The following is a 14,053-nucleotide window of genomic DNA, read 5'->3' as shown; positions in this document are numbered from 1 at the left end:
CGTTCAGGGAACTAACAGGATCCTCTCTAGTCATGGCTAAACTAGGGCATCGATCCCTGCGGAGCCAAATTCCCTTTGGCGGATGAAAAACTTGGTCGCCTAGGCATTCTTCCTCATTGCCATGAAACTGAACTGGGGTTCACCCCACCTGCACCAAAAGAGCGCAAAGGCCTCTGCCGACAACTCCCATTCCCCTGGGTCTCGCTGTTGCCTGCTGAGATAATCCACCTGCACATTGTCCAAACCTGCTACTCAGTACTGCCTCCTCCTCAGTACTGCCAGCTCAGTCAAAACCAGTAGTCTGTTGGGCTGTGGCACCATGATCCTTCAAAACTACCTGCATAGCAGTTCATAGCAACTGCTGCTCAGCCACCAAGCTCTCTAAGTTTTAGCCTGATGGTCTCTTCCATTACTATTACTGTAATACATTTCATTAATGAGATATGCTCAAACTAAGGAAAATTAGATACCTGTGCTTGTTCATTCTATTTGCCTACATTTTTCTTCTGCTAGTGTTAAATGCGGTTTCATTTTTGCCACCCATTGATCAGCTTTCTCATGATTTAGCAGTAGTTTTGCAAAAGCAATAAAAACGTTAAATGTTTCATATTAATTCTGCACTTGGAAGCAGAACATCTTTTTCTTTATGTAAGTGCATACATCCAGGACTGAATGAATTAAATCAAACAAGCATTTTTACTTGTCTTGTTTTGTCATGAAAATTTGTCATTCATCACTCAGCTATGTAGCAGGTAGACAGGCATCGTTCCAGTTACCATTACTGTACCTTATATCCTTCTGGAAACATAGCATCCAACTCTTCATCAGAGAGGGGGCGGTTCCGCTCATCAATTTCTCTCTCCCACCGCCAGGCCTGAAGCTGTTCAGGGGTCATGCTCATTATGTGACCTATGTTCAAAGTGAAGATGCAGTAAGTATGAAGTCCATGACTACACAAAATATCTCATTTAACACAAATCTGTCTTTAGTGATCTGCTTCCTCATGGAAACAAAGTTCAGGAATAACTTCTGCTTCTTTATCTACTAGAAGGGTAGGAAGCTTAACAACTGTCAATACCTTCAGAAAACAAAAATTAGGTAACTGTCCTGACAAGAGGCATCAGATACACAGCTTAAAGTATCAAAATAAATCAGATGTCAATGGGCTGGGTTAATGGCAGATTTAGATGTATTCATATTGTTCTACTACCTCATTTGGAAATATTAATGCAGTTTATGTGAAATAGTTAAACATTTTGATTTACAGTCAATCACTGGCAGATTTAAAACAAAATCGTAGGAAGAGATTTTTTCACTCAGCACACAATCAAGCTATGGAATCTGTTGCCGGAGGATGTGGTCAAGGCAACTAACAGTGGAGTTCAAAGGAGGATTAAAAAAGTTCCTGAAGGAAAGTCCATAAACAGTTATTAGCCAGGTAGACTTGGGAAAGCCAGAAATTATCCCTGGGAGTGAGATACAAGAAATAGATCAACTATTGGGAATTTGCCAGATACTTGTGATCCGGACTGGCCACTGCTAGAGACACAATGCTGAGCTTGGACTTTGTTCTTAATCTGCATGGCATTTCTTATATTCCTAATTATACACTTCTTATATTAATCCATAAATGAGCCTTTGTTAAAATAAACAGTCCATTACATATTATATATAATTAAAATATAGTACTTGCTAATATACATATGTATACATTAAACATAAAACTAAGAGGGAGGGGGGGGGTGCTAACACCATGGAACAAGATGGCCACATAAATCTCAGCTCCTGCTCTCCCTGAGCTGTTTTCATTAGAATTGCTGCCGATCGGATTCTAAAGAAAAATTGGTTTTTACCTGCTAATTTTCATCCCTGTTGTACCACAGATCAGTCCAGACTCCTGGGTTTTGCCTCCTCTCCAGCAGATGACACTGCCGCTTAAGCTGGGGTGCCACCTGCAGTCTTCGCAGTATTAATCTGTACCCAATCCAGAAATAGCAGAGTTGCTTACCTGTAACAGGTGTTCTTCCAGGACAGCAGGATGTTAGTCCTCACATATGGGTGACATCATCGGATGGAGCCCTATCACGGAACACTTTTGTCAAAGTTTCTAGAACTTTGCCTGGCACACTGAGCATGCCCAGCATGCCACCAACCCTGCATCCAGCAGGGGTTCCTCCTTCAGTCTCGTTTGTAGCAAAAAGTACGAGTGAAAAATAAATAAAACGTAAGCGAACCCAGCTCCGCGGGGTGGCAGGTGGGTTTCGTGAGGACTAACATCCTGCTGTCCTGGGAGAACACTTGTTACAGGTAAGCAACTCTGCTTTCTCCCAGGACAAGCAGGATGGTAGTCCTCACATATGAGTGAATAGCGAGCTACAGGATGCCCGAATAGAGGCAATCAAGCAGCACCCAATAACACAACAGGGGTGCTGCTGGTTATGAGAGCAGCCTGAATTTCACAGTGGGTCGTAGGTAGGAAGTTGGGTTATTAAACTGTAAACAAATTACATAGTACAGACTGGCCAAAGATGGAATCTTGCCTGCCAGCCTTGTCAAGACAATGAGCTGCGAAGGTATGTAGAGAGCTCCATGTGGCAGCTCTACAGATGTCAGCAATAGGTACGGAACGGAGTTGCGCCACTGACGTTGCCATGGTTCTGACCGAATGCGTTTTCACGCGGCCCTGTAGCGGAAGGCCTGCTTGTTGGTAGCAGAAGGAAATACAGTCTGCCAGCCAGGTGGACAGGGTGTGCTTGCCCACCGGAACTCCCAGTTTGGTCTTATCAAAGGAGACAAAAAGTTGGGTGGACTTCCTACGGGATGTAGTGCGGTCCAAATAAAAAGCGAGTGCACGTTTATAGTCCAAGGAATGCAGTGCTCGCTCACCGGGTGCGAGTGAGGTTTTAGAAAAAAAGGTAAGGAGTATTATGGACTGATCGAGGAAGAGCACTCGATATCATATACTTGGATTTCAGCAAAGCTTTTGATACGGTTCCGCACAGGAGACTGGTCAATAAAACGAGAAGCTTGGGAGTGAGTGCCGAGGTGGTGACCTGGATTGCAAATTGGTTGACGGACAGAAGACAATGTGTGATGGTAAATGGAACCTTCTCTGAAGAGAGAGCGGTTTTAAGTGGTGTACCGCAAGGATCGGTGTTGGGACCGGTCCTGTTCAATATCTTTGTGAGCGACATTGCGGACGGGATAGAAGGTAAGGTTTGTCTTTTTGCGGATGACACTAAGATCTGCAACAGAGTGGACACGCCGGAAGGAGTGGAGAGAATGAGACGGGATCTAAGGAAACTGGAAGAGTGGTCGAAGATATGGCAGCTGAGATTCAATGCCAAGAAGTGCAAAGTCATGCATATGGGGAGTGGAAATCCGAATGAACTGTATTCGATGGGGGGGGGGAAAGGCTGATGTGCACGGAGCAGGAGAGGGACCTTGGGGTGATAGTGTCTAATGATATGAAGTCTGCGAAACAATGCGACAAGGCGATAGCAAAAGCCAGAAGAATGCTGGGCTGCATAGAGAGAGGAATATCAAGTAAGAAAAGGGAAGTGATTATTCCCTTGTACAGGTCCTTGGTGAGGCCTCACCTGGAGTACTGTGTTCAGTTCTGGAGACCGTATCTACAAAAAGACAAAGACAAGATGGAAGCGGTACAGAGAAGGGCGACCAGGAAGGTGGAGGATCTTCATCGGATGACGTACGAGGAGAGATTGAAGAATCTAAATATGTACACCCTGGAGGAAAGGAGGAGCAGAGGAGATATGATACAGACTTTCAGATACTTGAAAGGTTTTAATGATCCAAAGGCAACGACAAACCTTTACCATAAGAAAAAAATCAGCAGAACCAGGGGTCACGATTTGAAGCTCCAGGGAGGAAGATTCAGAACCAATGTCAGGAAGTATTTCTTCACGGAGAGGGTGGTGGATGCCTGGAATGCCCTTCCGGAGGAAGTGGAGAAGACCAGAACTGTGAAGGACTTCAAAGGGGCGTGGGATAAACACTGTGGATCCATAAAGTCAAGAGGCCGCCAATGAAGAGTGGGTGACTCGCCAGAATGATGGCTACTGCCTGGACACAATACCCTTATTCAATAAACATACACATGGTTACTGTGACTCCAACATCACTCTAAGCTTCAACAGCAAGAGGAAATGTGGAAAAAAGGATTTGCACTCACAAAGCCGGGAGTAGCTGGCTTGTTACGGCGGTTACTACCCCAAAACAAATGTGCCTGATACTTCACTTTAGATGCACATCCAGCATAGCTCTCTGCTCCAACGGCAGGGGAGAAGAAAAACTGATACTTCACGCATACCCAGCATAGCTTCAACGGCAGGGGAGAAGAAAAAAGGATTCACACTCACAAAGCGGGGAGTAGCTGGCTTGTTACGGCGGTTACTACCCCAAACCAAATGTGCCTGATACTTCACTTTAGATGCATATCCAGCATAGCTCTCTGCTTCAACGGCAGGGGAGAAGAAAAACAACCAATAAGGGCTGTATAACATAGTCTGGGTTAAAACAAATAAGCATGGGTGTAGCTTGCTTATTGCGGCGGTTACTACCCCTACTACCCCCTAACTAATCAAGCTAGATATTTCACTTGGATGCAGCTCCATCACTGCTCTCTACATTAATGGTGGGGGAGGAAGGGAAATAGAACCAAAAGCTAAAAGAAACAGATAAGTATGAGAGAAAAAATGTGTGAAGCTTGCTGGGCAGACTGGATGGGCCGTTTGGTCTTCTTCTGCCGTCATTTCTATGTTTCTATGTTTCTATGATTTAAGTGGAAATCAAACTACCTTTGGCAAAAATTTAGGGTGAGTGTGGCGTACCACACAATCGTGGAGAAATTTGGTATAAGGTGGGTATGTTACTAGTGCCTGTAGCTCACTGACCCTGCGAGCCGATGTTATAGCAACTAGGAATATCATTTTCCATGTGAGATGTCTGAGCTCGCAGGAGTGTAGGGGCTCGAACGGAGGTCGCATGAGCTATGCTAGCACAACATTGAGGTCCTATGCTGCAACTGGGGGGGGGGGGGGGCGCATTGGAGGCTTCAGCTGGAGTAAGCCTCTCATAAAGCGCCCTACAAGGGGTTGCGCCAAAATTGGGGCATCTCCTACACCATCATGGTAAACGGCTATGGCACTTATATGCACTCAGATGGAAGTTTGTAGGCCAGGAAGCTTGCTGTGGGGCAGGAAAAAGGGTCTATTTCCTTTTCTGTACGCCACAAGGAGAATCTTTTCCACTTTAAACGATAAGATTTTCTAGTAGAAGGCTTCCGTGAAGCTACGAGGACCTGGGAAACATTGTTAGAAAGGTTAAGGGATTGTAGAATCAACCTTTCAACATCCATGCAGTCAGAGACAGGGAGTGGAGGTTTGGATGATGCAACAGTCCATTGTTCTGCGTTATTAGAGTTGAGTCTGTGCCCAGGTGCACTGGTTGCTGGACTGAGAGGTCTCGTAAGATGGGAAACCAAACCTGTCGCGGACAGCATGGGGCTATGAAGATCATTGTGCCCCGGTCTTGTCGTAACTTCACAAGAGTCTTGCTGATGAGTGGAATAGGAGGGTATGGGTATAGAAGACCCGTTCTCCACGAGTGGGCGAAGGCATCCATCGGTGGTGACTCGAGGTTGCTGTGTAGAGTAGAAATCGGTCTACTTTGAAGTTGTGAATTGATGCAAAGAGGTCAATGTGCGGGCGACCCCACTGGTGGAAAATTCTGTTCTCTACAGTGGAATCTAGGGCTCATTCATGGGGATGAAAGGTCCGGCTGAGATGGTCTGCCGTCACATTGTCTATGCCTGCCAGGTAGGTTGCTCTCAGCAGCATGGAATGGGAGAGCACCCAGGCCCAGATCTGCACCACCTCCTGGCATAGCAGATAAGAGCCTGTGCCCCCCCTTGCTTGTTGAGATACCACATCGCTTCCTGATTGTCTGTTTGAATTAGGATTACCTTGTTGGATAGGCAATCCTGAAATGCGAATAGGGCATTACGTATCGCCCGGAGCTCCAGAAAATTTATCTGGTGGTTTGCTTCTGCCTTGGTCCAGGTTCCCTGGGTTTGTAGTTCGTTGACATGGGCTCCTCAACCGAGGTTGGAGGCATCTGTGGTCAACATAATCTGAGGATCTGGAGGTTGGAAGGGTAGTACTATCTGAAGATTAGACTCTTGTATCCACGAAGCCAGTGAGTGGCGGAGCTGACTGGTGACGTGGACAGTTTGTGACATATTTTGGATTGACTGGAACTACTGGGACTTTAAAGTCTCTGATGGCTAGTCAAGCCATTGGGGTAGTGTGAACTGTAGATGCCATGTGTCCTAGCATGGTTAGCAGGTGACGAGCTGAAGTGGTTTGGCAAGTCTATACTGCTTTGGCCAAGGTGGAGTGTGCGCGTGCTCGGTCCTTTGGGAAGAACGCTCTGGCCTGAATGGTGTTTAGATATGCTCCGATGAACGATAGGGTGCGTGACGGAGTCAGATGTGACTTGGGATAGTTTATTAGAAAACCCAAGGACTATAGCAGTTGTATGGCAAGACGGAGGGATTGAAGTACTACCTCTCCTTGGACGGACAACTGAGTAGCCAATAGTCGATACGGATAGACATGAATACTGCGATGTTTTAGATAAGCCGCCACTACTGCCAGGCATTTCATAAATACTCAGGGTGCTGATGCCAGGCCGAACGGCAGCACCTGGAATTGGAAATGTCTTCGTCCCACTATGAATCTGAGGTATTTTCGGTGAGGAGGGGATATGGCTATATGGGCATAAGCCTCCTGAAGATCTAGAGAGCAGAGCCAATCTGCCTTTTGCAGGAGAGGGAGCATGGTGCCCAAGGTAATCATCTTGAACATTTCCTTGCGGAGATGTTTTAGGGCGCAGAGGTCCAGTATAGATGTATTCCGCCCAATGTTTTTGGAATCAGAAAATATCGAGAGTAGAACCCTTTTTCTTCGCTGCAGTCGGGGAACTGGTTCCACGACATTAAATTGCAGGAGAATTGAGAGTTCCGCCTCGAGAAGTGGAGTGTGGTCAGACTCCACGCTGGATGTCGATGAGAGTCCGGTGGTAGTGTAAGGAAATTTAGATGGTAACCGTGAACTACTATAGAAAGGACCCATTGGTTGGTGGTGATTGCCAACCAATGGCACACAAAGTGGCACAGGCAGCCTCCCACAGGAAAGGTGGATGGAGGGGGGTTGACTGCTGCTCTCTAGATAGAAGTCAAAATCCCGATGCAAGATCAGTCTGAGAAGCTGATTGGGCTTTTGGGGGCCTGTAATGAGACTGACCTCTGTGAGAGGGTCTGGTCGGTCTAACCGGGGATGGAGGAGGGTAATACCTACATAGGTTAGCCTTCTAGGTTCTCATCAAAATGTTCTCTTTGTAGTAGACAAGAAGTCCGAGGGGACAGTGGACAGTTGGCACAAGGTTTCGTGGTGGTCTTTTAGTTGCGCTACTGCCTCTTGAATTTTTTCACCAACAAATTGTCCCCTGTGCATGGAAGATCTGCTAACCTGTCCTGGACCTCCTGGCATAAGTCAGAGGATTTAAGCCAAGCCCAGCACCTGGCGCTTATTCCTGCTGCTGATACTCTGGAGGCAGAGTCAAAGATGTCATATGCTGCCCTGACCTCGTGTTTTCTAGCATCGAGCCCCTTATGGAGGATGGTAGACAATCCTTCCTGGAATTCCTTAGGCAGGGTCTTGGAGAAGTCTTGAACTTATTTCCAGACATTTCTGGTGTACTGTGTCATGTATAGCTGGTAAGCCACTATACAGGCCATCAGCATAGATCCCTGGAAAACTCTTTGGCTGAAGGCATCCAAGGACTTCTGCTCTTTGCCAGGTGAGGCCGGGATCTTAGCCTTTTTCTGAGCAGATTCAATCACTACAGAGTGGTGGGGTAGCTGGCTCTCTTGAAAACCTGGAGCTGACTGCACCAGGTATGTAGCATCAGTTTTTCTGTTGACTGGTGGCACTGTTCCAGGGAGTTCCCAGGTACGGTGTAAGAGGTCAAGCAGAACTTTGTGGACCGGAATTGCCATTACTTCTTTGGGGGCATCCACGAACTGAAGCACCTCCAGCATTTTGTGCCTGGCATCCTCCTCCATTTGTAATTTAAAAGGGATGGTTTCAGACATCTCCTTTATGAAGCTCCAGAGGGGAGCGGTGACTTTCTTCCGAGGGTGAAGGCTCTGACAGAAGGTCTTCAGAATCTTGAAAGAGTCAGAGGAATCATCACCCCAAGGATCGTATGGTGGGTCTCCACCACCCTGCGGGTCTTCAGATGGAGGCAGAAGTCCAAGCCCAGCTGGAGGAGGAGCTGGTACCGATGGAAAATGTGGAAGCACCGAGATAGGTGGAGGCAACAGAGGCCGGTGGTGGTGGAACCGATAGCACACCAGTGTTTTTAATGGATGTCAAGGTACGAGTAAACCCGATAGCCCAGGAATCGGTTCTGGAATCTGTGGCTCCCGTAGAGGAGAAGCGGCACGGTCCGGTTCTTCATCGTCCGAAGAGAGAGGAATTGGGATCGATGGTGGTCTCAGCATCAGGCACCGTTCCTGAGAAGGAGTCGAGGATGAAGAAACTTTCTGACTGTGCACTTTTGGCTGGAGTCAAATAGGTGCTCCATCTCCAGATGAGTGCGGCGGCCTTTAGGGGTCATTTGGGCACAACAACTAGGGCACCGTTGGACGTCATGGGAAGGCCCCAAGCATAAGACGCAGAAGTCATGAGGGTCCATAATGGACACAGTCCTCAGACACTCTGGGTGCTTCCAAAAACCGGTCGCCATTTTAGAAAAAAGGGGGCAGCGCAGTTGATGGTCGTCTGGCACCGAAAGGAACACTGCCGAGAACTGACCGCAACAAACGAGGTAAACTTACCGGCATTAGTGGAGGTTTGTGGGGACCACGGGACGGGGAAAATTTTTTAAATTTTTTAGAAAGTTCCGTGAGGAAAAAGTTGTGAGATTCTCAGAGCTCCGGCTGCGCGGGGGAAAAAAAAAAAAAAAAGACTGACGGGGGACCCCTGCTGGATGCAGGGTTGGTGGCATGCTGGGCATGCTCAGTGTGCCAGTCAAAGTTCTAGAAACTTTGAAGAAAGTGTTCCGTGATAGGGCTCCATCCAATGATGTCACCCATATGTGAGGACTAACATCCTGCTTATCCTGGGAGAAGAAATCAAACCAGCTAGACTCCCCCAAAACGAGCACGGGGAGAAGGAAAAACCTTAAAAACGAAGCTGCACCCACACCAGAAAAATCGTGTAAGACTAACGGAAAAGAAAATTATTACTTACCTGCTAATTTTCGTTCCTGTAGTACCATGGATCAGTCCAGACAGTGGGTTATGTCCCCAATCCAGCAGATGAGTCAGCACAAGCTTTGAGGGGGTGTATCCATATATACCACTATCCCCTCTGCAAGAGTTCAGTATCGAGTATATCAAAGCCCGAGTAGAAACCCACTAAGGATCAAGTTTGTAGAAACAGATAATGAAAACAATTGTAACCGCAACAAGTAACTGCAAACATCCTACCAACTTGTAGGGAGCTGTGAAAAACAGTGAAAAGAAACGACTGTGAAGAGACAGAACACTGCGAGCAAGAAGCAGCGCAGAGCTGAGCAGGGTCAAGAACTCAAACGCGGTGGGCGTCTGGACTGATCCATGGTACTACAGGAACGAAAATTAGCAGGTAAGTAATAATTTTCTTTTCCCTGTACGTACCTGGATCAGTCCAGACAGTGGGATGTACCCAAGCTTCCCTAAATCGGGTGGGGTCCTGCGAGGCCTGCTCGGAGAACCTGCTCGCCAAAGTGTCCAGAGACTGAAGAGGCAAGGTGCAGGCGATAGTGCCTCGAGAACGTGTGTAACAATTTCCAGGTGGCTGCTCTACAAATTTCTTGAGAGGATACAGAGCGAGCCTCCGCCCAGGAAGCCGCCTGAGAGCGTGTAGAATGCGCTACGATGCCGAGTGGGGGAGTCCGTCCAGCCCCAATGTAGGAAGCAGCAATGCCGGCCTTCAGCCATCTGGCAATGGTCGTCTTCGAGGACTGAGACCTCTTCTTAGGACCGGACCAGAGGACGAAGAGATGGTCAGAGGTCCGGAACTCATTTGTAGCCTCCAGATAGAGGCGCAGAGTGCGCTTGACATCCAAGAGACTGAGAGACTTCGGCTCTGAGGAAGAGAAAGACGGCAACTCCACCGTCTGGTTCACATGGAATGCAGAAACCACCTTCGGAAGGAAGGAGGGAACAGTGCGAAGCGAAACTCCAGAGTCGGAGAAACGGAGATAAGGCTCTCTACACGACAGAGCCTGCAGCTCCGAGATGCGTCGAGCGGAACAGATGGCCACAAGAAATACAGCCTTGAGAGTGAGATCCTTTATCGTTGCACTGCGCAGCGGCTCGAACGGTGGTCCCGACAGGGAGCGAAGCACAAGGTTAAGACTCCAGGAGGGACAAGGGTCCCGTAACGGAGGACGCATATGCTTGACACCCTTGAGAAAACGAGCAATGTCAGGGTGCTGCAGAAGAGAGCCCCCATCGCTCAACAGCGAACCAAGGGCAGCCACCTGAACCCGTAGTGAATTATAGGCGAGCCCTTTTTCCACCCCCGCCTGTAGAAACTGAAGGATCTGAGGTACAGAAGCCTTAGCGGGTCTCGTGGCCTGGCTGGTACACCACAGCTCGAACACCTTCCAGACTCGAACATAGGCCGCCGACGTCGATGTCTTTTGTGCCCGCAATAGCGTGGATACTACCGCCTCTGGGTAGCCCCGGCGCCGGAGGCGGCGCCTCTCAAAAGCCAGGCCGCAAGACAGAAGAGTTCTGCCTGCTCGAAAAATACCAGGCCCTGATGTAGGAGCTGAGGGAGGTGCCCCAGCCTGATTGGCCCGTCGATCACCAGCTGTAGCAGATCCGCAAACCAGGGTCGCCTGGGCCATTCTGGGGCGACGAAAACCACGGTCCCCTGGTGGCTTTCTATTCTGCGGAGCATCCTGCCCACCAGGGGCCACGGTGGAAAAGCGTAGAGCAAAAGATGTGGCGGCCACGGGAGGACCAGGGCATCCACTCCCTCCGCGCCGCGCTCTCTCCGGCGACTGAAGAAGCGTGGAGCCTTGGCGTTGAGAGCGGCCGCCATCAGATCCAAGTGGGGGGCCCCCCACCGATGGACGAGAAGTAGCATCGCTTCGGAGAGAGACCACTCTCCTGGGTCCAGCAGTTGACGACTGAGGAAGTCCGCCTGCACGTTGTCCACCCCGGCAATGTGCGAGGCCGCTAGCCGGACGAGATGATGCTCTGCCCATTGCATCAGCAGCGCCGCCTCGAGTGCGACCTGCGGGCTGCGCGTGCCTCCTTGTCGGTTGATGTAGGCCATGGTGGTAGCGTTGTCCGATAGGATTCTGACCTCCCGGTTCCGAAGAAGCGGCAGGAAATGTCGCAGAGCTAGCCGGACCGCCCTGGTTTCCAGACGGTTGATTGACCACTTCGCCTCCACCGCGGACCACGTCCCCTGCGTGGCGCTTCGATCGCAGACTGCACCCCAGCCTACTAGACTGGCATCGGTGGTCACCACCACCCAATTTGGCAGATCGAGGGACACGCCACGGGCCAGGTTCGACGGATCCAACCACCAGCCCAGACTGTCCCTGGCAGTCTGCGGGAGCGGGAGAATCATCTGGTAGTCCTGCGATACTGGTTTCCAACGGGAGAGGAGCGCCCACTGTAAGGGCCTGAGGTGCGCGAAAGCCCAAGGTCGATGGTGGACCCCATCACTCCCAGGAGTTGCAGGTAGTCCCAGGAGGTGGACTCTGGTAACGCAGAGAACCGTCATGTGTGATCCCGCAAGGATTGAGCCTTGTCCTGGCGCAGAAAAACTTTTCCCAGTCGGGTGTCGAAGGTCGCCCCCAAAAAGTCCAAGCGTTGCGAGGGCACGAGGGAGCTCTTGGAGAAGTTCACTACCCATCCCAGGGAATGTAGAAACCGTACTACTCGTGTCACCGCGGAGCGTCCATGGTCGAATGACTTCGCCCGGATGAGCCAATTGCCCAGATAGGGATGAACCAGAATGCCCTCCTTCCAGAGAGCTGCAGCCACGACTACCATGATCTTGGTGAAGGTGCGCGGCGCCGTCGCCAATCCGAACGGGAGAGCCGTGAACTGAAAATGCTGGTCCAGAATTTTGAAACGAAGGAAACTGTGGTGGTCCGGGCGGATGGGAATGTGCAGGTAGGCCTCCGTTAAGTCCAGGGAGGCGAGGAACTCCCTCCGATGCACCGCCGCAATCACTGACCGGAGCGTTTCCATGCGGAACCGAATGACTCGAAGGGATTTGTTGACTTCCTTGAGATCTAGGATAGGCCGGAAGGAACCGTCTTTCTTTGGAACGACGAAGTAGATGGAATAGTGGCCCGAGCCCATCTCTCCGAAGGGCACGGGCGCAATAGCGCCTATCTCCCGGAGTCTGTCCAGAGTCAGCTGCACTGCGCTTCTCTTGAGGTCCGAGACACAGGGAGAAAAGTTGAACCTTCCCTGCGGGGGCGGACAAATTCCAAAGCGTAGCCGTGTTTTATGGTATCCAAGACCCACTGGTCTGAGGTGATCCGCGCCCACTCCTGGTAGAAATACGTCAGCCGGCCCCCAATCCTGGGGACAGGGGAGTGGGTGAGACTGGCATCATTGTGAAGACTTGGGAGAGGGGTTCCCTGGTCCGGAAGTAGTGCGTGCGGGCCTACGCCCGCGAAAGGAGCGCGACCATGACTGGGACCTGGTGGCGGATGGTCGGGAGCCCGTCTGTCTGTAGGTCCTATAGCGCTGCTGCGCCCTGGCTCTGGTCCGAGAAGAGGAAAAACGTTCTAGATGGTCGATACCTATCCTCCGGCAGACGATGGACAGCGTTCTCCCCCAGGGACTTGATAATCTGGTCCAAATCCTCCCCGAAGAGGAACTTAACCCTGAAGGGAAGAGAGCCCAGACTCGACTTAGAGGACGTATCAGCCGCCCAATTGCGTAGCCACAGTAGTCGTCATGCTGCCACTACCGAAACCATGGATCTTGCCAGGACCCGAAAAAGGTCGTATGAGGCATCCGCCCCGTACACCACCGCGGCTTCTAGTCGATCTGCCTGGGCGGCCTCATCGGCCGGCAGGTCCTGAGACGTGAGGAGTTGTTGCACCCAAAGGAGACTAGCCCGCTGGGCAAGCGAACTGCACATCACTGCCCGCATCCCCAGTGCGGAGACCTCGAAGATCCGCTTAAGGAAGACTTCCAACTTACGATCCTGTGTGTCCCGTAAAGCTGCACCTCCCGTTACTGGGATAGTCGTCCTCTTCGTGACCGCCGACACTGCGGAGTCCACCTTTGGGACCTTGATGAGGTCCAGGAAATCTTCGGGGAGCGGATACAACTTTTCCATGGCCCAGCTGACCTTCAGGGAGGCCTCCGGGGTATCCCATTCCCTGGTGAGAAGTTGTAGAAAAGATTCATGAATGGGAAACGCCCGAGCCCTCGGCCGGAGTGCCGCCAGGACCGGATCTCCCTTCTCAGAAGTGACGATAGCGGGGGCTACTGGAGCGGGCGGGTCTGGTGGTGGGTCCAGGTCCAATTCCTGAATGATCTGCGGGATGAGGTCGTCCAGCTCTTCCCTCTGGAAGAGGCGTAGGGTACGTGGATCATCCCCCTCCGGAGTGCCGTCCCCTTGTCCCACGTCCGGAAGATCAGGTCCATGTCCCGCTGGGCCTGGCGCTGCCCCCACTGCCGCAGGCGCAGGACGGACACGGGTAGGAGAGTGGGAGGCCCCCGCTCCCGGAGGGTCGGGGGGGGCCGGCGTCGAGGGCGACATCCGTGGAATCTTAGGAGGGGAGGGTCCCGCAGGCGCTTCCAATCCGTGCAGATAAGCTGTATGCATGAGCAGGATAAACTCCGGTGAGAACCCCGGCCTGCCCGGGTGCGCAGCGAGGGGCGGTGAGCTCCCTGTTCCCTGGCTCTGAGTGCCTTGCTCCTGAGAGCCTT

General features: G+C 50.8%; 1 protein-coding gene across 2 annotated transcripts in view; it reads right to left on the bottom strand.

Annotated features, from left to right (window-relative positions):
* The window catches only part of SF3B1 (splicing factor 3b subunit 1), a 213,056-nt gene that overhangs the window by 108,816 nt on the left and 90,187 nt on the right, over nucleotides 1-14,053 (bottom strand). For both annotated transcript variants that reach the window (XM_029606052.1, XM_029606053.1), the window contains one exon: nucleotides 788-909. In XM_029606052.1, coding sequence (XP_029461912.1) covers nucleotides 788-909 — 122 coding nt within the window. The remainder of the gene's footprint in view (nucleotides 1-787; nucleotides 910-14,053) is intronic.

Source organism: Rhinatrema bivittatum, chromosome 6 (genome assembly GCF_901001135.1).
Source record: "Rhinatrema bivittatum chromosome 6, aRhiBiv1.1, whole genome shotgun sequence".
Lineage (NCBI taxonomy): Eukaryota > Metazoa > Chordata > Amphibia > Gymnophiona > Rhinatrematidae > Rhinatrema > Rhinatrema bivittatum.
The sequence above is the reverse complement of the archived record's forward strand: the minus strand, read 5'-3'. Positions and strand labels throughout refer to the sequence as shown.